The sequence below is a fragment of the Glycine soja genome, chromosome 6 (assembly GCF_004193775.1).
Source record: "Glycine soja cultivar W05 chromosome 6, ASM419377v2, whole genome shotgun sequence".
Taxonomy (NCBI): Eukaryota; Viridiplantae; Streptophyta; class Magnoliopsida; order Fabales; family Fabaceae; genus Glycine; species Glycine soja.
In genome coordinates this window covers 4,297,041-4,316,488 of record NC_041007.1, presented here as the reverse complement: position 1 = coordinate 4,316,488, position 19,448 = coordinate 4,297,041, and the positions used below count along the sequence as shown (strand labels likewise).

General features: G+C 32.4%; 4 protein-coding genes across 4 annotated transcripts; 3 read left to right on the top strand and 1 right to left on the bottom strand.

Moving 5' to 3' along the window:
- The first annotated feature begins 1,791 nt into the window (after nucleotides 1-1,791).
- LOC114414864 (copper transporter 5.1-like) lies at nucleotides 1,792-2,538 on the top strand. The gene has a single exon (XM_028379301.1). It carries the CDS (start codon nucleotides 1,871-1,873, stop codon nucleotides 2,300-2,302), a length of 432 nt encoding a protein of 143 aa, XP_028235102.1. The 5' UTR covers nucleotides 1,792-1,870; the 3' UTR covers nucleotides 2,303-2,538.
- Nucleotides 2,539-3,544: 1,006 nt separating this feature from the next.
- On the bottom strand, nucleotides 3,545-6,005 carry LOC114414863 (serine/threonine-protein kinase RIPK-like). Its single transcript, XM_028379300.1, has 5 exons — nucleotides 5,501-6,005; nucleotides 5,211-5,346; nucleotides 4,755-4,891; nucleotides 4,358-4,484; nucleotides 3,545-4,217 (listed from the first exon to the last, which is right to left on the bottom strand). The coding sequence occupies exons 1-5, from the start codon at nucleotides 5,876-5,878 to the stop codon at nucleotides 3,871-3,873; spliced, it is 1,125 nt and encodes a 374-aa protein (XP_028235101.1). The 5' UTR covers nucleotides 5,879-6,005; the 3' UTR covers nucleotides 3,545-3,870.
- Nucleotides 6,006-11,392: 5,387 nt separating this feature from the next.
- Nucleotides 11,393-13,166, top strand: LOC114414862 (dihydrolipoyllysine-residue acetyltransferase component of acetoin cleaving system-like). The gene is made up of 4 exons (XM_028379299.1): nucleotides 11,393-12,051; nucleotides 12,307-12,402; nucleotides 12,529-12,596; nucleotides 12,894-13,166. Exons 1-4 carry the CDS (start codon nucleotides 11,425-11,427, stop codon nucleotides 13,009-13,011), a joined length of 909 nt encoding a protein of 302 aa, XP_028235100.1. The 5' UTR covers nucleotides 11,393-11,424; the 3' UTR covers nucleotides 13,012-13,166.
- A 123-nt stretch (nucleotides 13,167-13,289) lies between these two features.
- LOC114414861 (4,5:9,10-diseco-3-hydroxy-5,9,17-trioxoandrosta-1(10),2-diene-4-oate hydrolase-like) lies at nucleotides 13,290-15,702 on the top strand. The gene is made up of 4 exons (XM_028379298.1): nucleotides 13,290-14,066; nucleotides 14,637-14,732; nucleotides 14,874-14,941; nucleotides 15,449-15,702. Exons 1-4 carry the CDS (start codon nucleotides 13,431-13,433, stop codon nucleotides 15,564-15,566), a joined length of 918 nt encoding a protein of 305 aa, XP_028235099.1. The 5' UTR covers nucleotides 13,290-13,430; the 3' UTR covers nucleotides 15,567-15,702.
- The last annotated feature ends 3,746 nt before the right edge of the window (nucleotides 15,703-19,448 follow it).

Below are 19,448 nucleotides of genomic sequence, written 5' to 3'. Positions count from 1 at the left end.
TCCAGTGTCAGGGGACCTTGGCCGATATGATCTAACTCATGGGAAATGGGGTCCTTGTGCACAATGAGTTTTCAGAAAGATCGTTTACTTTATAGGCCCACTAACTGTACAAGTTGGAAAGTGCTAGAGACCTTGCTGACAAGGATAATCAAACATTCAAACCCTGCATTCTTATCTCTGGTCTTGTACAATCCCATTCTTATTCTATTCTGGTTTATGCTTACGGTTAGAATTCAGAAATTGAATGGGAATGATTCCAAATGTATCTTTTGTTGTGTTTTTGGAATTGTCATACCCTTGAGTTTTGTCAGTCTTTTGCTGCATGACTGCATCAATAATGGTTTGCTAGTGGGGAATATGCACCAACTAATAATGTCTTTGGCTAATTGGCTGAGGCTCACAAATTTCTCCCTTCGTTTTAATAAACTACGTATAATTTTCTGTTATCAAAACTCTATGGGTTTTTTCAGTCTTTTGCTACATCAATAATAGTCTGCTAGTAGGAATATGCACCCATCTTTGAAAGTAAAATCTATGGGTTTTTTTTATCAATAATTAAAAATAATAGTATATCACAATACAAATTATTAATCATAAATAAACAATATATTTAAAAATATTTATTGATTACATATTTTAATTATAATAAAATTTATATATTTAAAATATTTATTTATCATAAATTATAAATTTTTGTTGTATAAAGTAAACAATGACGTACTATAGTATTAGTAAATTATAATTTTTTCTGAAAAAAAAGTAAATTGTAAATTGATTAAAATTTACTCATAAAACAATTAAGATAAAGTATTTTTGTTTCCTAATCTTTTTTTTTTACATATTTTATTTCCTAATCTGAATTCAAACATTAACTTAAATTCTGATCTACAAAAACTACCAAACAGACCATTAAGGGTGTTTGAATAACTGTTCGCACACGTTTTAATGTACTCAAACGGAAAATTCTCTCTACATGAATTAAAATGAACGAATGTTTGAGGTGTTGAAACGGAAATCCAAATACACTATAAATTGTTTCAGTGTTCAATATTCGGTGTTCAATTGCTGAGATGCAGTACCAAATTGTTTCATTTACGTATGTACTACCAATTAGCGTAGTTCATAAGCTTTTCATCGGTTCGCTCAGTCTTACATGCAGTACAATATTGTTTCATTTATGTACTACCAATTTGGTTTATTTTTTAAATTCCATAGATAACCTTGAAGAATGAAAAATAACCAATTAGGAAAATTGTCAAGATTCATAACTTAACCCATGGATCAATAGGATTGTTTTACTTTAATCAATTTAATCAATAAATTTGAATTGAGTTCTAAACATATATTACTACGTTAAATATTTAGAAAAGAAATTAAGATAAAATGTGTTTTTCATTTCTCCAAAAAAATTTCAAATTCAGTTTCAGTCTTTTACAAAAATTGTTCTACTTTTATTATTTTAATTGAAAATACTTTACTTTTTATCCTAAAAATTGTGTAGTATTTTCTAACAACTTATAACTATTTTGAGAATAAAAGTAAAATATTTTCAAATCAGAAACAAAAGTTATTTTTATAGAATCAAAACATTTTAAAAAAAATAGAGACAAACATTTGAAGAAAAAAAAATAGTTTGGCTTAGCCACAAAATTATCTCCCATAAACTAAAATTGAAAAGAAGCCAGTGCTGCTAGGCAAAATGGTAAAAAAAAAAAAGAAGAAGACAGTTGTTGACTGTTGAGGGCATTTTAGGAATCATAATCTTAACAAATAAGCAAGACAAGTACTAATAGCTGCATAAGCGAGGCTTGTTGTTGTTGTCGTGGTCGTTTTTGGCTAAGCCTCGAAATCCAAAAAATCTTAAGCGAAGATGATGCACATGACCTTCTACTGGAGCAGAAAGGTGAATCTCCTAATCGATTCATGGAAGACCAACGATTGGACGGACTATCTCCTCACTCTGCTCGCGTGCCTCGTCGTCGCCGCCTTCTACCAGTTCCTCGAGAATCGCCGCATCCGCCTCAAGCTCATCGGCTCCGGAAAGCCCTTCCCGGCGGAGATCGAGGCCCCTCTTCTGCGGCGGAAGCTCGCCGGAAACCGCGTCAAGGTGGGCGTGAAGGTCGCCGGAGCGTTTCTCTTCGGGCTGAGCTCCGCGGTCGGGTACTTGTTGATGTTGTCGGTGATGTCCTTCAACGGAGGGGTGTTTGTGGCCATCGTCGTGGGTCTCGCTGTTGGTTACTTCTTCTTCAGGAACGAGGGCGAAGATTCCCTTGTTGTTGATACTTCTTGTGCCTGTGCTTAAATCCTAATTACTTTTAAATCTCCCAATTTCCTGTAATAATAATATAATAGGAGTAGCAGTGCTTGTTAATTATTTTCCTTTTTTTAATTTAGCAAACTTGTTTCAAGGAATTTGGGATGTGTAATTTCGTGTACGAAATTGTATTTAATTGTAATTGTAATAATCAAGTCAAGATAGTAGTACAATTGGAATCCTTCTTGATTCTAAAGTTGAATTTATTTTGATTCGGAGGCAAATTGGTTGCTGGAAAATTGCTACTATAGTTTGTGTAAATTTATTGTTTATGGCGGAGTTGACGTTGGCTAGTTAGCTAGGCAAAACTGTTGATGAAAAGAAACAAATTAGATTAACAAAATTGCAAAATCCATTACGTTTCGACATTAATAATTCGGAATAATTGTTGTTAGGTTCTGTTTTTCTGTTAGAAAAAGTATAAGCAATGTGCAGCAGGGTCAAAAAGGAATTCAAATATCGTGGATGCATTAAGCAAGTGTTCTCTCTATGCAAAAGATGCGTCGCATAAGTGGATATGTGGCTATTGCAGTAGCCTTAACTTTACGTGGCTATTTTTTTGGGGACCAGAGCTCATATACATGACAATATCAACATTAAATCACCTTGTCTAATATCTTCTGTCTGGTGGACCAAGAACTACTAATGATGTTTAATATCAACATTAAAGCACTAGTTTAAACCCTAACGACACCTTTGTTTTTATCTTCTTTTGTTCTATGTTCAGACTTGAGAAGGAGGCCCTTCTCAAACATCTTCCAGACACAATCTAGATGAGCTTCAGTTCAGTCCTTGCTAATTAAAAATTAAAAAAGACCATAAGGGGAAAAAGAGTAACGTGGAACTTCATAATTCAAACTAGAAAGTTTTCTTTAAAAAGTGCAATTAATGCATCTCTTTTTGTTTCAACAGATATGTAAGTATCAAGTAAGTATCAACTAATCTATTGTGTCAATGTGTCATCCATCTTTTATATGTAACAATATCTCTATGTGCTCGCATGTTTGCTCCATTTCATTGCATAATTTATAGAGGGAACTTTCTCCTTTTGTGACAAAAGTACATTATGATTTATGAATATGTTTGGAAAGCCACTCTAGTAGCTTATAAATTACTTTTTTGTCAAAAAAAAGCTTATAAATTACTTTAATTGGCTTATAAATTAATTTGACCTATGTGTGATTACATTTTGAAACTAGTAGTGATGGCTAAACAAATAAAACAATTACATAGACGCTCCAATAAATGCTTGTCCATTGTTGCATCCATTAATTCGAATTTGAGGATCACAGTCACCACTTCTGATAACTTGTGCAGTATAGTATACACATTTCTGACCAAAATCAGACGCTACAACTTAATTACTTACATTTAGCTTCTTCATTGAAGATCATCCCTTACAATCTAAAATGACAAACACACTATTTTCATTACCTTTTTTTTCATTTTGGTTTTGGCTATCTACTATATTTTATCTACGTTGCTAATGAGTTGGTGTCACCACAGGCAAAGGACTCCTTCATGCCCTTTGACAGTTTCTCAATGGTCACTTTCACTCACCCGGCCACATAAACAAATGGTCCTATGATCACATCATCAAAGTCCTGAAGTGATTCTAGTATTTTTACAACATCACTCATAGAAGGCCTTGGATTGGGGTGGCGGCTCAAGCATTTGTAAGTCAATGCAGCAACCTTCAAAGCTCCTTTCATAGGAAACTGCCCTTCCAATCTTGGGTCTATTATATGGTGCAGCTTTCTTTGATCCCTCAAAAGAGGCCTTGCCCATTCCACCAGGCTTTGTTCTCGATTCGACCCGCATTTATCCACTACCCTTCTTCCCGTAAGCAATTCCAACAAAACCACTCCATAGCTATACACATCACTCTTGGTGGAAAGGTGACCTGGGATCAGGCAATGAATTCATCAATGTGACTTGCCAGAAAAGAAACAAAATCGTTGAGTTCTGAAGATCTTTAAACCTCAGAAATGAATTAAGTAACAACAAGAAGCATAGTTAATGGCATCTTGATATTGTCTATACCTGACATGATGTACTCAGGAGCAGCATAGCCTCGGGTTCCCATTATGCATGTTGTTGTTACATGTGTGGCTTCCCCTTCAGGACCATCCTTTGCTAGCCCAAGGTCTGATAGTTTAGCTGTGTAATCCTGGATTTGGAAAGGCAAAATAAAGAATTTAATTGAAATACACTAATTAACTGGGTAAATGTTTTTTTATATTGTCTTTCAATCATGGATTATCACATAATTAAAAATTGTTGATTTTCGTAATAATTGCTTTAAAATCTTGTTTAAAATTATTTTTAATTGGTTGACACATGCACACAGTATATCAAAATTAAACTCTAGCATGAATAAAATAAATTATCATATATCGTAAACTTATTTTCTTTATTGCATATGGGAAGATGAGCATACCGAGTCTAGTAAGATATTTGAAGTTTTGAAATCTCTGTATATCACAGGTTTATCTGCTTCATGTAGGAAGGCGAGACCCTTGGCTGCACCCAATGCAATCTTCATCCTGGTTGACCATGGTAAGGCAGCAGAGTATCCTGCTTGTATTATAACAAAACTTAAGGCTTAATTTATACTTTATACTATTGGTAAGAATTTAATTTCCAAATATTTAGGTGATATATTCTTCTCAAAATATATCCTCGACTATCATGCGAATTCTCGTCAGAATCCATATAAAACAAGTAGAATTGAATTAATTAGATGTGCTTGGTAATAAAAGAACGGAATAACCTAATTATTCGATCATCGAGCTACCTAGAGGTTGAAGTTTGATTGAACTTTTCACTCCTTCCTTGATGGGGAAAAATAGAGAAAAAGCATAAAAAAAGAGTGGAATAAAGAAAAGCAACGTACTTCTGTGCAGTTGATTCTCCAAGCTGCCTCTTGCCATGTATTCATACACCAGAAGCCTGTGCTCATCCTCACAACAGTACCCTATTAACTTAACAAGATGTGGATGCCTCAGCTGTCCAAGAAATATAATCTCTGCCTATAAAAGAAAATATGTGCCAGGCAAACAAGTATCAGATATTCTTGAACCTTGTTTCATTAGCTGGATTTTATCCATAAGAGTAATACTTGTAAATTGATTTGTCACTAATACTAGAATGAAGTGAAACAAAAAAAAAAAAACACAAACTAACCAGCCACTCCCTGTGACCTTGCAAGCCATCCAAGTCCAGTTGTTTCACAGCCAGAGGCTGAGCCTTCAAACCAGGTCTAAGTTTATCATCAACAAAACCCTTGTACACGGGTCCGAACCCGCCTTCACCCAGAAAATTACTCCATGAGAAATTATGTGTTGCTTCCCTTAGCTCATCTAGTGTGAATGTGTGAAGTTTTGGGCCAACCAGGGAAATGGAAATGGAAAGATCTTCAATGGCCTGAGGGGAGCTGGGAATGCTTATATCCGAGAGGCATAACCTTTGGAAAGAACCTTGTTTCAAAACCTGTTTTTCTGAAGTCTTGTTACAACTTAAGATCAACACTATAGACTTCCATGTAATCTTTTTAGAACTCATCTAGAATCAGTATGTGTTTATGTATGTGAAATGTAATGCTTTGAATAAAACCCCTCCCTTAGCTTTTAAATCTAGGGAATTACAAAGACAACATATAAGTTGGTATAATTGATGATACTAAAAAAATAAATGAAGGGTGAGAAATTTATAGCACATTCATTCTCCCAAGTCCCAACTACCCTTAGAAAAAAACATTTGAGAGATTCCTTGACTTCTGGACCTCTTCTTGAACACGTATGCCACATTACTACTTGGCAAACTTATACTACATGCATGAATGATTTTTATTTTATATTTTGTCACACTATTTTTTATATCATAATTATAAATTGTTGTCGTATGTTCAATTAATTAGAGGTCAAGTAACTCGCCTACCTATTGACTTCATTGCTATCCTACCCTTCCCCAACCCCATACAAACATGCATGCATTTCCATTTTGTCTCTCTTGCCATCTAGTCATGCACTTATGTTTTGTTTAGCTGTTGATGAACATTCCATTGAAGGTCCAAGAATTTGACATAAATTTGCCAGGTGCAAAACCAACAATTCCATATTATCGAATCTTTTGATGCACATTGGACGGTTTTCTTTGTTTATTCAATTCATATTTTTCCCAGTTTTTGGTAGGTCACGCTTCTCTGTATTATTATTGTTATTGTTAAGATGTCAACCTCAAACATGGCAACCCGACAATCAGACTTTCCTTTGAAATTTTTAATGTGATAAACGTGGGTAGCTTCCAGAACTAGGATACTAAGCAATTTGTATTCATAGAATCCTAATAAGACCATCAAATATACATCTGCGCCTTGGTCTAGGCATGGGATTACAGAAATAGCAATCTATACAACTAAAAAAATCCAAAAGGGTTTAGATATTTTTAAATTATTGAAAGGGAGAAAAAATAGCAAAAGAAAAACAAAAGGATAGATAGCCTTCACAAAGGTCAACGAGAAAGGGTGAACCAATCAATCTAACCATCAACCACTTCCATCCCTTATGGAAAATATGCCAAAACTATACACCAATTAAGTTATTAGGCTAATTGCTGCATCATTTTTTGACAATTGAATTGCATTTTGCAAGTGTTTAAACTTTACAGACCATAAATATGACTAAAATAAGAAAGGTGGAAAAAGTTCTAAATATATAAATATATGTTATGTTGGACAAAACTAACTAAAAAATTAACCGGTAGCTTAAAGTTAGAATCCAATAGTTGAAATCTGAACAACTAACTTATTAAATTAAAAATATTTGATAAAATTAATTGTTGAAGTAACAAAAAAGTATGAAATAAAAAAAATAATACAATTATTTATTTAAAAAAGATATCAAGGAAATAAATAAGTATATTGGGAATAAAAGTGAAAAAATATAAAAAAGTAAAAGCTAGATGCTTGCATTTAAAAAAATCTTATTTTAAATAACGTTTAAAAAACGTTAGAAGTTACTAAAAAAATTTATTTATTAAATAACCAAATGATTTTTTCAACTAGTAAAAAAAAATTAAAAACTAACTAAAATATCTTTATCCAACACCAGATACTATAATAATGTAAACTTTTTAAAAGGAAAAAAAGATATATTAGCTTTAAATATACTCAAGTGGGCAACCAGAGTTCCGGTACATGTTGAACTTTGGAGATTGAAAAGGTGATCCCATTATAGTAATGACATATCGGAATGGTTTCACACAAAAAATATGAAGAGGGTGCGAATAATCAAAGTCCATTGAAATAAAAACAATTCAAGTAGGATGGATAATCGATAGTTGTTATTTGATGGCTTAAAGATTAAAAAAGTAAACACTATGAAAAATGTGGTTTTAAAGTAATATTTCTTACATAAATTTTAGAGTGTCACTATCGAATATGCTTTTTTTATTGCAAACCAAAAATACTTTAGTTTTCGTATAAAACAAAAATTACCTACTTCAGTTGCAACTTGCAAACACTAACGGAACCAGTAGAAAATTCTAAAAAGTGACCAAAATTGAACGCCTCCCCCTATAGAATTGAAAAAAACAGCCATAGAACAAATTTTCATTTGATCAATCAAAGGGATTATTGAATAGTCTCTATCCATAAGAATACTTAACGTGCTTCAGTCTATAGAGGTCGTTATCAACGTAGTGAGGTGTATTAAGGATTGTAGTAGGTGAAGTGAGAAAGTTGAAACCAACGTACATTGGCTCTCTCCATAGTCCTTACCCAACTTTCGCCATCGAAGTAAGCAAGGGCGTGCATGTTGTTAATGTTATGGTATGGCAAATTGGCAATGGAACTCCTAAGTAGTTGTTGGATGCATGCCATGTGTTTGTTTGATTCGGGAGTTTCATAATTTTCCCGCAACAAGTGCAATAAAACGAATGAAATTCAAGGATATTGGAACAGAAAATATGTGAGGACACTCTAAAATCAAAATTGGCTTCTGTCTCTCCACAAGAGCAATATGAAACTTGTAATATATGTTTCAAATGGAGGCGTATAAATTAAGGGATACAAAGTCTCAGATTCCACTTGAACCTTTCACATGATTTTAGTATTCTTCTTCCTTCGTGTAACCTCTAGGGGGAGGGGGTGTATTTTCTTTTCTTTTGATCTATTATGCACTAACAATAAGCATATATTTCTTAAATGACAGCCTTATAAGGGAACTTGTTATTTACTTATTTACACCCTCTCATGTTTCCTAAGTATACCCATCAATTCTCTTTATATTGTTTATGACCTATTATACACTTTTATATCTTAAAACATATTTATGAAAATTACTTTCTGGAACGACATATATCAATTCCGAAAAGTGAGTATCATAAATATGTCATTACAAAATAATATAACTAGGATGAAATACAATGAAAAACACTGAAACGTTGAAACATCAGGTGCACAGATCTTCCTCTTCCTCTAATATGTGTGGCTCCCTACTGTGTCTACATGTGAGAACCCTAATGTGTCCGGTGTGAAGATCCAAGCCCTCAATAACCATCCTTCTATCAAGCATGATCTGAGGTAGTTAAAAAATCTTACTAAATATACAGTTCAAAAGAATTTAACATATATAAGAAGATGTAAGATTGATTGAATAATAAAGTGTGAAAAAAAAAAGAATATAAGATTGTTCGAATGATAAAGTGTGAAAAAAGAAAAAAAAAAGGGATAAACCGTATATTTAAATGTTCTTCTGCTAATAAAAAATTAACAAGTAAAAATTTATCAATTTAAAGAAATACAATGAAAGTATAAATACACACATAAACATGAAAGTCGCTCCAATTTTTTTTTAGAAGAAAAGACACTCCTAGACTATGGTGAATCCATACTTAAATTGTAAATGAACCTCTCATTTTTTTTTTAAGTTACATACAAATATTTTGAATGCGCATATTTTATCATGTTATTTTTGCATATTTGAACTCTATATAGATCTATATCCCTAATTTTCCACTCCTTTTATGATAATATTATTAATTTTTATTTTTTAAAATAAATTATTCACCTTGACTCGAGTACTAGATCTACCAGACTATACTTGATTCATGGTTGTTTGTAAGGAGATGCACAGGAACTTTAACAGGATCTCTCGGGGGATATCCTTATCAAGTGGATATGTTGTATGGATGAAAAATACAGTGGAACCAACAAATGGTATTCATCCATGCGCTGTGTTGGATCAGCTCTGCACATGCTTCTCTAAGAATGTGATCGAGCTATTGGCTAATTGATGGAAGTTAATGGCCAGAAAGTGCTTAAAGATCTAAGCCTGTAAAAATTTTTTTTTTTTGAAAAATGTAAATTATATTAAACGCAAAATAATATAACAATAAATGGAGCATACGCCATCGTCAAAGAAATTAAAAAATCTCCATCTAAGAAAAACACACGCACCCCACAAACGCCAAAGAAAAAAATAAAAGCAAATTTGGTATTTGTACGAGAGTTATATCTGTAATTTATTCACTTGTTGATAATTTTAATAAATGTCTTCCAAATTATCCGGAAAAGCAGCATACCGTATTAATGAATTAAAAATTTAGGGGTTTGGTGAAGGTTTCCGTTGTGGCTCACCGTCGTGATACATCAGCGATGCCCTCCCCCAACTAAGTTTCGACACTCTTCCACAATGGAAATAAATTCTTAGTCAAATATTCGCGCCCACCAAACAATTCATCTCCCAACAAGTTATCAATTATGGCTTCGGCAAAACATTTTACTTTGTAGTTTTTTTTAGTTGAAAATCTCATATTTGATAAATAATTTTTTTAGTAATTTTTCAAGAATTTCTAATGACTTTTGAAATGTTAATTGAAAAATGTTAACTTCTAAATTTTTTTATCTTTAATATATCTATTAAATTTTCTGAATTTTTAAAAATAAATCATAATTTTATTATTTTCATTTATTTTAATAATTAATTTTACTGAATATTTATAATTTAATATAATTTTTCAATTTCCCGTTAATTTTTTTAGCTGATTTTATCAAATATTATAACATATAACTTTTACTTTTATGTCTTCACCGTTCCGTCACTTTTCATGTAAAGAAAAAAAAATGACACATATATCTGTCTTAATTTAGGCAAATTTGTAGCGTTGTATACCTTAATTAATATTTTAATACTTTAAATTTTTCACAATAAATTATAGACAAGAAAGAGATAAATTAAATAATTATCAAAATTTATTATTACTCATAAAATATAATTCCATATTGACTAGAATAGCAAAATGGATTAACCTGTCCTGTCCCACATTTCATATGAGTTAGGAGTGATGACCTGTGAAAAAAAATATTAAAAAATAATAGTAATACATACATTTTAATTAATTTTTATATTTTATAAATATTGAATAATAAATACTTAGTAAATAAGTGAATATATTATGTTAAAATTTGAACAACAATTTATTTAGACAAAAAAATTAATAAATACATGTATAAAATATCAAAATAAATATTAATTTATTTAGTAAAAAAATGGATTGGATGAGAAATTAAAAATTCCAACCCGACCCACCAAAAAGTGGATGCTAACCGTGAGTTGCGACTTTCAAATTTTCACGGATAAATATAACTATCCCAACGGCCAACAATATTCTTTTTAGTGCAAAAGGTTGGATTTTATTTCTTCCACTCATCATAAGCACTTTCAATCAGCCTCCGTCATATATTACATATAATGGAGCTTCTTTAGAATCAAGAAACAATTTCTCTTAGTCAAAGCCAGCCAGACCTACACGTAAAATTTCACTCTTTAGAGTCCATGAAAATAAATAAATCAAGGTGAAAGTTTTAAATTAAATTAAAATATAAAAATGTGAATTTTATATCATTTTATTATTTTTTTTCCTACAAACCAACGTATTCTTACACTAGTTTTTTGAAGCCAACAATCTTTACGACTTTCTCCTAATTAATATTAAAAAGCCATAAAGTCATTAACTTTTTGAATTTTCCTTTGACGTGACCCAATTGATAAGATAATAAATATAAATAACTTGTTATCTGCAAGAAGAAGGGACCAATCCAATTGAAGATGCTTCCCTCATTTCTAAGCCCGGTGTCCGTGTACAGCCTCTACCTCCGTCGCTGCTTCACGGGATCTGGGCTCTCATCGCAGACGCTGAGCGTGGACGACGAAACCACGCTCCACTTTTGGGCCCCGACAAACCCAACGGCCCAGAAGCCCTCCGTTGTTCTGATCCACGGGTTTGGGCCCGAGTCCATTTGGCAGTGGCGCAAACAGGTCCAGTTCTTAGCCCCTGACTTCAACGTGTACGTTCTGGACCTAATTTTCTTCGGAGGATCGAGCACCAAATCGAGCGAACGGAGCGAAACGTTTCAGGCAGCGTCGCTGGGGAAACTTTTGGATAAATTGGAGGTTGAGAAGTTTCACGTGGTGGGGACCAGTTATGGGGGCTTGGTGGCTTACAATTTGGCCAAGATGTTGGGGGAAGAGAGGGTGCAAAAAGTAGTTATTGCGAGCTCTGGTGTGAACATGATGAAGAGCAGCAACGTGGCGTTGGTGCAGAGGGCACAATTGGAAAAGATCGAGGATCTGATGTTGCCTCCTACGCCACAACATTTGCGAATATTGATGTCGCTGTCCATTCACAAGCCTCCCCAACTCTTGCCTGATTTTTTACTTCGGGACTTCTTGGATGTAAGTTCTCTCTTTCTTTAGAACCTTAATATGAATTTTAATATGCGCACTAGATATTTTAGGTTATTGAGGAAAAAGGGGAAAACATCCATTCTAGTTTTCTAGGAACTAGGAAGGAAAGACATCAAAAGAAAAACAAGAGGAAGAGAAAAAATTTGATAAGGGATGTGATGAGAAAGAAACAAACAAACAAACAAGAAGAAAAAAATAATATTTCTATATTTCTCCTTAATACATTATTTTTATGATTTGTAGAAATTATATGGAGAAAATAAGAAGGAAAAAATGGAGCTTCTGAAAGGGTTAACCATCGGAAGGGATGATACTTCAAGAATTTCACCTCTTCAACAAGTAAGCATAGTGTATATCTATGTGCATAAAGCTCATACTTATATACCTACCCCAATATATACATATTAGTAAATAAATAAAATTTGATATTCAATTGTTATTGTAATTTATATTATTCATACCCAGGAGGTTCTCATCGTCTGGGGAGAAGAAGACCGAATATTTCCGGTGAAGTTGGCCCACGAACTAAAAGAGTATGTTTCCAATTGTGCATGTCTTGTTTTTAAATTTCCTTAAAAAATGTGGTTTTTTCTTCTGTGTTCCAAATCCAAATGACTTCTATTGAATGCTTTTGTAATTTTTTAGTTTTCTTTTAATTTTATTCAACTGACATCTTCTATAATTGAATTAGCGATAGTAATTAGTAAATAAAAGAGTACAGTGTTAAAGAGTGAAAACTGTGGGGTATTAATTCTTTCTCTAAAGATAATTGTATAAAGCCATGATGATACACTAACAGGAATTGTTGGCTTCTATTTAAAATTTTGCAGGATAATCAGTAAAAAGGCAAGATTGGAATTGATAAAAGAGGCATCCCATGTGCCTCAAATGGAAAAGCCAGGAGAATTCAACAACATTCTCCTAAATTTCTTACAGGAGCATTCTTGAGTATTATATAAATTAGGGGCACAATTTGTCTACATGCGAACGAGAATGGCTACAACAAGCGAATACGAAAACCAAAATTCGCATGCTATTATTAGAGTGACTTCTAATTTTTTATATATTGCTATAATTATACTATTATTTTAAATTAAATTAAATTATACTTGCGAACCCTCAACAAGTTAACTAGTCCACATGCGTGCATATGAAATTGGAAGTTGATTATATACAATCATGAAACGTACACAACAAATTCTTTTAGTGGCAAAGGCTATGCGAAACAAACGCGGTTATCCATAAATAAGCCGAAACAAAAGGGATGCATAATGCATCATGCGATACTCCCTTCAACTAACATAAATTGTTGAAGACAAATTAATGTCTGATCCCCAACAAAGGAATCAAAACAATTCAATTCGAAGATGCCTTCGTCGTCATTTAGCTTCGTGTCGTTGTACAGCAAGTACATCCGACGATGTTTTACGAGCGCTGGGCTCTGGTCGCAGGCCCTGAGCGTGGACAAGGACGGCGAAACCACGATGCACTTTTGGGGCCCGAGAAAAGTCGAAGCGGCCCAGAAGCCCTCCCTGGTTCTGATCCACGGGTTTGGGCCCGCGGCCATGTGGCAATGGCGTCGCCAGGTGAAGTTCCTGGCCCCACACTTCAACCTATACGTCCCCGACCTCGTATTCTTCGGAGGGTCGCACACGAAGTCGGGGGAAAGAAGCGAAATGTTTCAGGCAGCGTCGGTGGGTAAACTTTTGGACAAATTGGAGGTAGAAAAGTTCCACGTGGTGGGGACCAGCTATGGGGGCATGGTGGCTTATAATTTGGCTAAGATGTTGGGCCAAGAGAGGGTGCAAAAAGTAGTTATTGCTAGCTCCGGTGTGAATATGACGATGAGTAGCAACACGGCGTTGGTGCAAAGTTCTGAAATGGAGAGCATCGATGACCTCATGTTGCCTACCAAGCCCCACCAATTGCGAAAATTGATGTCTCTTTCCATCTACAACCCTCCCCCGCTAGTGCCCGATTTTATGCTCAAAGCCTTCATAGACGTAACTTCTCTTTTTCTTCTTTCTCACTTAGTCACTTTATTTTAATTTCCAATCTAGTTATGAAAGAAGGAATTTGAAGACATGGATAGCATATTTAGAAACTCTTGAAAAAGAAAATCACCATTGGGATATAGAAATTACAACTATCAGTGGTGTCGGATCTAAGTGGTGAGACAAATTATTATTATTTTAGACTTGAATAAAATGGAAATGAAAAATAAAAGCTTGCCATTAAAAAACCAAAATTTGATCACAAAATGAGAAATTGAAAACGACCAGTTTAAATATACAAAATTAAGAAAGCAAAATGCAAAAACTCTAGATATATATATACTTACAATTTTCTCAAAGAGGGAGAGGTATATTTACACTTCCTTACTCTTAAGTCCAGCGCTGACTATTAGCACAAAAAATTTACAAGCGAGATGTAAAAAATTACACGCGAAAAAAAAATCTCCTGTACTTCGTTCCATGGGGTTAGCAAAACCGAAATTTGACTATTTTGAAAAGAAAATACTAAAAATTAAGAATTCTATATTTTCATTAATGCATAGTTTTTATTATTTGTAGGAATTATACGGAGAAAATAAGAAGGAAAAATTGGAGCTTCTAAAAGGGATAACCATCGGAAGGAATGATACTTCAAATGTTTCACCTCTTCAACAGGTAACCATAGTGCATGTGTATATCCACGTGCATAAAGCTCCATAAGCTCGTACTTACATACATACTTTCTTATATTCACATTTATAAATAAAACATGACATTCGATTGTTACCATGGCTGATTCATATTAATCATATTCAGGAGGTTCTCATAGTCTGGGGGGAACAAGACCAGATATTTCCCGTGCAATTGGCCCATGAACTGAAAGAGTATCTTTCTAACTTTGTGTGCCTTTGTTTTTCCTTGAAAAATGTAGTTTTTTCTTTGTTCCAAATCCAAATGATATCTTTCTTATCTCCAACTAAAAATAAAAATAAAAAATCCAAATGACATCTATTAAATGCTTCTATATTATTTTTTTTGTAATTTTTAATTTTCATTCAACCATTGACATTTCCATCTATAACTGAATTAACTAGTAAATAAAAGAGTGTACCTTGATAGAGGGTGAGAACCTGAGTGTGGAATTAGTATAGGAAAAATATAAACGTATGCTCCACTTTGGGTGGAAGGAGAGGAAGATAGGAAGAAAAAGAAAATGTATATAGAGATAATAAACGTATTTTAAGTGATGTGATGAAAAAGGAAAAGAAAGATATAAAATGAGCTGAAATGAAATGGAAAAGAAATTTTAAGTATGTATATAATTGTTCATTGGTATAAAGCCATGGTGGTGTGACTAACACGAATTATTGGTTCTAATTAACGTATTGCAGGGTAATAAGTAAGAATGCAAGATTGGAATTGATAAAGGAAACATCCCATGTGCCTCAAATGGAAAAGCCAGGAGAATTCAACAATATTATCCTAAATTTCTTACAAGGGAGTTCTTGATTATTTTTTATGAGCGTTATTGTTGTATATATTATGGGCATTTTTGTCTGCATAACTATTTTTGTGAGATATTATTCATTTTTCAATCCATGTACTAATAATTAAGCTTCATTAAAAATTAATATTGTTTATGTCATGTTTTGAATTTTCGACAAATGTTAATAACAATATGAATCAAACCAACTAGGTAGGAAAGGTGATTAGAATATGTGAACATGCTGATCAAAGCAGTGTAGTACATGTTTGTAAGAACACAAAATAAAGTTTAATTGTCATGAATTATGGCAATCAATAAAAAAATATCACCATATTACTTTTAGTATGTGTCTGTGATGAAAATCTCTTTCTTCTATGAATAAAAATTTTAGCATCTTAATTTCGAAGCTAGATTAGGAACACAAAAGGTCGAAGAAAAATTAAGTTAAAAAGACAAGAAATGGAATGTCACGTCACTCTATTGATAAGTTAAAGAGAGGATAAGTCAATGAGAAATTGCCGCAAATACTTTATTTATTTATAAGAATTTAGAGTTGCAGACAAGAGTTAAGAGAACACTCTTACTAGTAAAATATGTTTCTTTTTACAAGCATTATCAATAAATGTTATTTCATTTCAAATGAGTCAAAATTATTTGTACTATGGATTTAAAAACCATTTAATCTATTTATACTATGAATTTAAAAGCCACTGAGGCCAATTCCTAAAAGACCTACTAAAGGTCCAACTAAGGGACGATTTAATTGTCTGGAAGTGAAAAAATGAAAGAATTAAAAATAATATTTGAATTAAAGTAGAGAAACAATTATAGGACTCACCTAAATTTTTGAAAAAAATTCTCTACTCTCCTCCCCCTTTGAACACAACCAAACCATCCCTAAACAACACAAATATAAAAGCTTACATAAAAGACTAAATAAAAGCTCAATATTACAAAGATTAAAAAACACAAAAAAAAGCGCAACAAAGACCCAATAAAAAAAATTACACAATATTATTAATATAAAAAAAAAATTGAAGCTTCCTCCATAGACCTTTACCAGTTTAGTATTTAAGAACTTAAAATTTAAAATTGTAACTCAATTAAAGTTTTGTCGTTTTTAATTTTTTTAGATGAATTAATCAATTTTTCTCTCACTAAATTTTGTGTTAGAATGAGAAAAAGAGTAAAAGTGAAAGAATGTTGATTGTTTGGAAGAGTAAAGATGCAAAGAAATATTAAACGAAATGGAAATAATAATAATAATAATAATAATAATAATAAATATCCTTTCTTTCTTTTTAAACTAACTAGTCTAAAAAAGTTAATTGTTTTTGTCTTATTTCTCTCTTTTTCTTTTCTTTTATGATCTAAGTTCTTCCTCTCCTTCTTTATCAAACGGTACCTAAAATTTATTAAAGTAATATATATATATATATATATATATATATATATATATATATATATATATATATATATATATATATATATATATATATATGCAGACATTTTAATTATATACAAAGCGTCCAATGCATATTTTAATTTTAATAAAAAACGCCCAAAGTTTTATTAAAAGACAAGTTCAATTCCTTTATATATACCTAGATGATGTCATTTTAACACATTATATTATGAAGTAGACTATCTTAAAAACAACTAAGTTTTTAATCTTGTGTCTAATTATTCGAATATTTTTTGCATTTATTATAAAGTTATGCTTGTTTGTTTCATGTTTTTTTTTAACAGCAAACATATATTTCATTAATAAAGGATTGGGCATTGCCACACTAGGTGATGACTGCCACAATCCGAAAAGTTACTGAGATACTCTTATTACACAAATCCAACAAATACCTCCCCATAAAGATTCATTGCTTACCCTCTAACCCTTCGTTCAGAAACGATACAAAAATATCTAAACTCTATTAAAAAATTGAAAATAATAAAAATTAAGAGAATAAAATTAGTATCAATTTTTTTTCTTATCTTTTTTTAACTTTTTACATTCATCATTTAATAATTTTCTAATGGGAACAATATTTTTTTTTTATGGGGACAAAAAATATTTATTTAATATATGTAAGTAAAAAAAAATTACTTGGTGATGACAATTGTGCCATTACATTTTAATTACATAGATCCATCCCTGTGATTAATAGCTCCCCCAAATAAGGTCATAGCCCGGCACGTCATCCTTGTGATTCCTTTGCTGTCAACAAAGCAACTGCAGTAACAAAATGGATTATGTTCCCCTTCATGCACTCTTTAATTTCCATTCCCAATCATAAACACGCTACAGACTAGCCACAGTTTTGCAAGCAAGCTTGAATATCTATACGCCATGCATGTATAAAGAGAATAATCAAATCCAAGCCCAGAACTTAAGTTCATCCATGATAGCTTCAATATCACGGCCAATCCCTCTAAATTTTATTCCATTTCTATGCTTCCAAATTGACCATATAGTTGCAGCCCATTCTCCTTCGAGTCAGCCCTAGTGTTGTCAAAAGTGACGTTGGCAATCAGCCGGGGGAACCCGCAAATCCCCATACCATCAAATTAAAAACATGTATCAAATCAGCCTCTCGATTCAACTATACCTTATGAAGAAGGAATGAGAATAAACAAATAGCTCTTTATTAGGGTCAGTAAAACAATTACACCTTTTTTGTATTAATTGTCATTACACAGTTTGCTACATTTTTTCTCTCTCTTTCAAACAAGACAAGTAAAGCCTCTTCACGTGAAGAATGTGCTCATGCATTTAACGCACAATCAAATTAGGGAAAAAGTTATTCCTTAATGACTATAAAGAGAAGAATAAGAAGAGACAATGAGAACTTTTTTTTTTTTTGACGATTTCAGGCTCTGATCTCAATCACTTTGATTTTCTGGACACTACTTTAAGCTAAAACTTCCATGCACTTTATTGTTGCAAAGCTTTTCTACTTGTGCTTGATCGTGTATATTCTCTTTGTTGAGAGTTGCTACTCTTGTAAACATCTTAAACCTTTGTGGTTTGTGAAAGCCTGAAGAGGTTTAATGTTTAAAAAAATACTTGGATCTAGTGATTTTGGGATAAGACCAAATTGTTGCATTGTAAGGTCCAAAGAGGCTGATAAGAATATTTGGTTGTAACCATGGTTTGATTAGTGAAAAACCTTATAAAGAAAGGACTAAATGCAATCTCAGATTGGAGACAAACCAATATGAAATCGGAATGTTTCTTTCTTCTTTTTTTTTTTCCTTATGTCTATTAATTTGTTTTTGAATTTGTATATTTGCGAAAAAGTTTAAAGATAACAAACACTCGATTCAACTCCTATTTTTGTCTGTTAACTTATTTATTTCAAATATATCATATAAGCCATACAGATAAATTATAAGATTCCTTTCTTCTTGTTTAGAATATAATAAATTAATAAGACAATGTATAAGTGAGTGCCTTATTACGGACACATTATAGCATACATATCATGCATAAACAACTATAAATATGGCATACTCAACATCTTATTCTTCATACATAATCACGGATGATATTAAAACATAAACGCTATCATCATTCATAAAGCTTGGCATTTCATATGTATAGGCTTACGTACCTTTATCATATATTTCCATAAATCATTGCAACTTTAATTAGCATGTATTGCTATATCTTTTTTTTGTTATTTTTCTTTAGTCTTATTGACAAATTTGAACTCATAATCTCAATAGACGTCCCTTTTACTTTTGTCATACATTCTTCCTTTGGTGAATGAAAACAATTTTGTCTTTGTTTATAAATTTTTAGTTTAAGAAAAAGCAGCAGTTTTGTTAGTTTGATGTGTCTCACGGAGAAGCCTCGTACACAGCTCCAGCTCTATTTACCTTGTTACCCCATACTCCTTTTTGATTAA

What these genes read in the sequence shown, in the direction of transcription:
- LOC114414861 (XM_028379298.1), top strand. Translation starts at nt 13,431, where the DNA reads ATGCCTTCGTCGTCATTTAGCTTCGTGTCGTTGTACAGCAAGTACATC. An exon ending in TGCTCAAAGCCTTCATAGAC is followed by an intron (nt 14,067 to 14,636) that starts GTAACTTCTCTT and finishes TATTATTTGTAG; the next exon opens with GAATTATACGGAGAAAATAA. An exon ending in TTGGCCCATGAACTGAAAGA is followed by an intron (nt 14,942 to 15,448) that starts GTATCTTTCTAA and finishes AACGTATTGCAG; the next exon opens with GGTAATAAGTAAGAATGCAA.
- LOC114414864 (XM_028379301.1), top strand. Translation starts at nt 1,871, where the DNA reads ATGATGCACATGACCTTCTACTGGAGCAGAAAGGTGAATCTCCTAATC.
- LOC114414863 (XM_028379300.1), bottom strand. Translation starts at nt 5,878, where the DNA reads ATGAGTTCTAAAAAGATTACATGGAAGTCTATAGTGTTGATCTTAAGT. An exon ending in GGAGAATCAACTGCACAGAA is followed by an intron (nt 4,892 to 5,210) that starts GTACGTTGCTTT and finishes TAATACAAGCAG; the next exon opens with GATACTCTGCTGCCTTACCA. An exon ending in CAAATATCTTACTAGACTCG is followed by an intron (nt 4,485 to 4,754) that starts GTATGCTCATCT and finishes TTCCAAATCCAG; the next exon opens with GATTACACAGCTAAACTATC.
- LOC114414862 (XM_028379299.1), top strand. Translation starts at nt 11,425, where the DNA reads ATGCTTCCCTCATTTCTAAGCCCGGTGTCCGTGTACAGCCTCTACCTC. An exon ending in TACTTCGGGACTTCTTGGAT is followed by an intron (nt 12,052 to 12,306) that starts GTAAGTTCTCTC and finishes TATGATTTGTAG; the next exon opens with AAATTATATGGAGAAAATAA. An exon ending in GAATTTCACCTCTTCAACAA is followed by an intron (nt 12,403 to 12,528) that starts GTAAGCATAGTG and finishes ATTCATACCCAG; the next exon opens with GAGGTTCTCATCGTCTGGGG.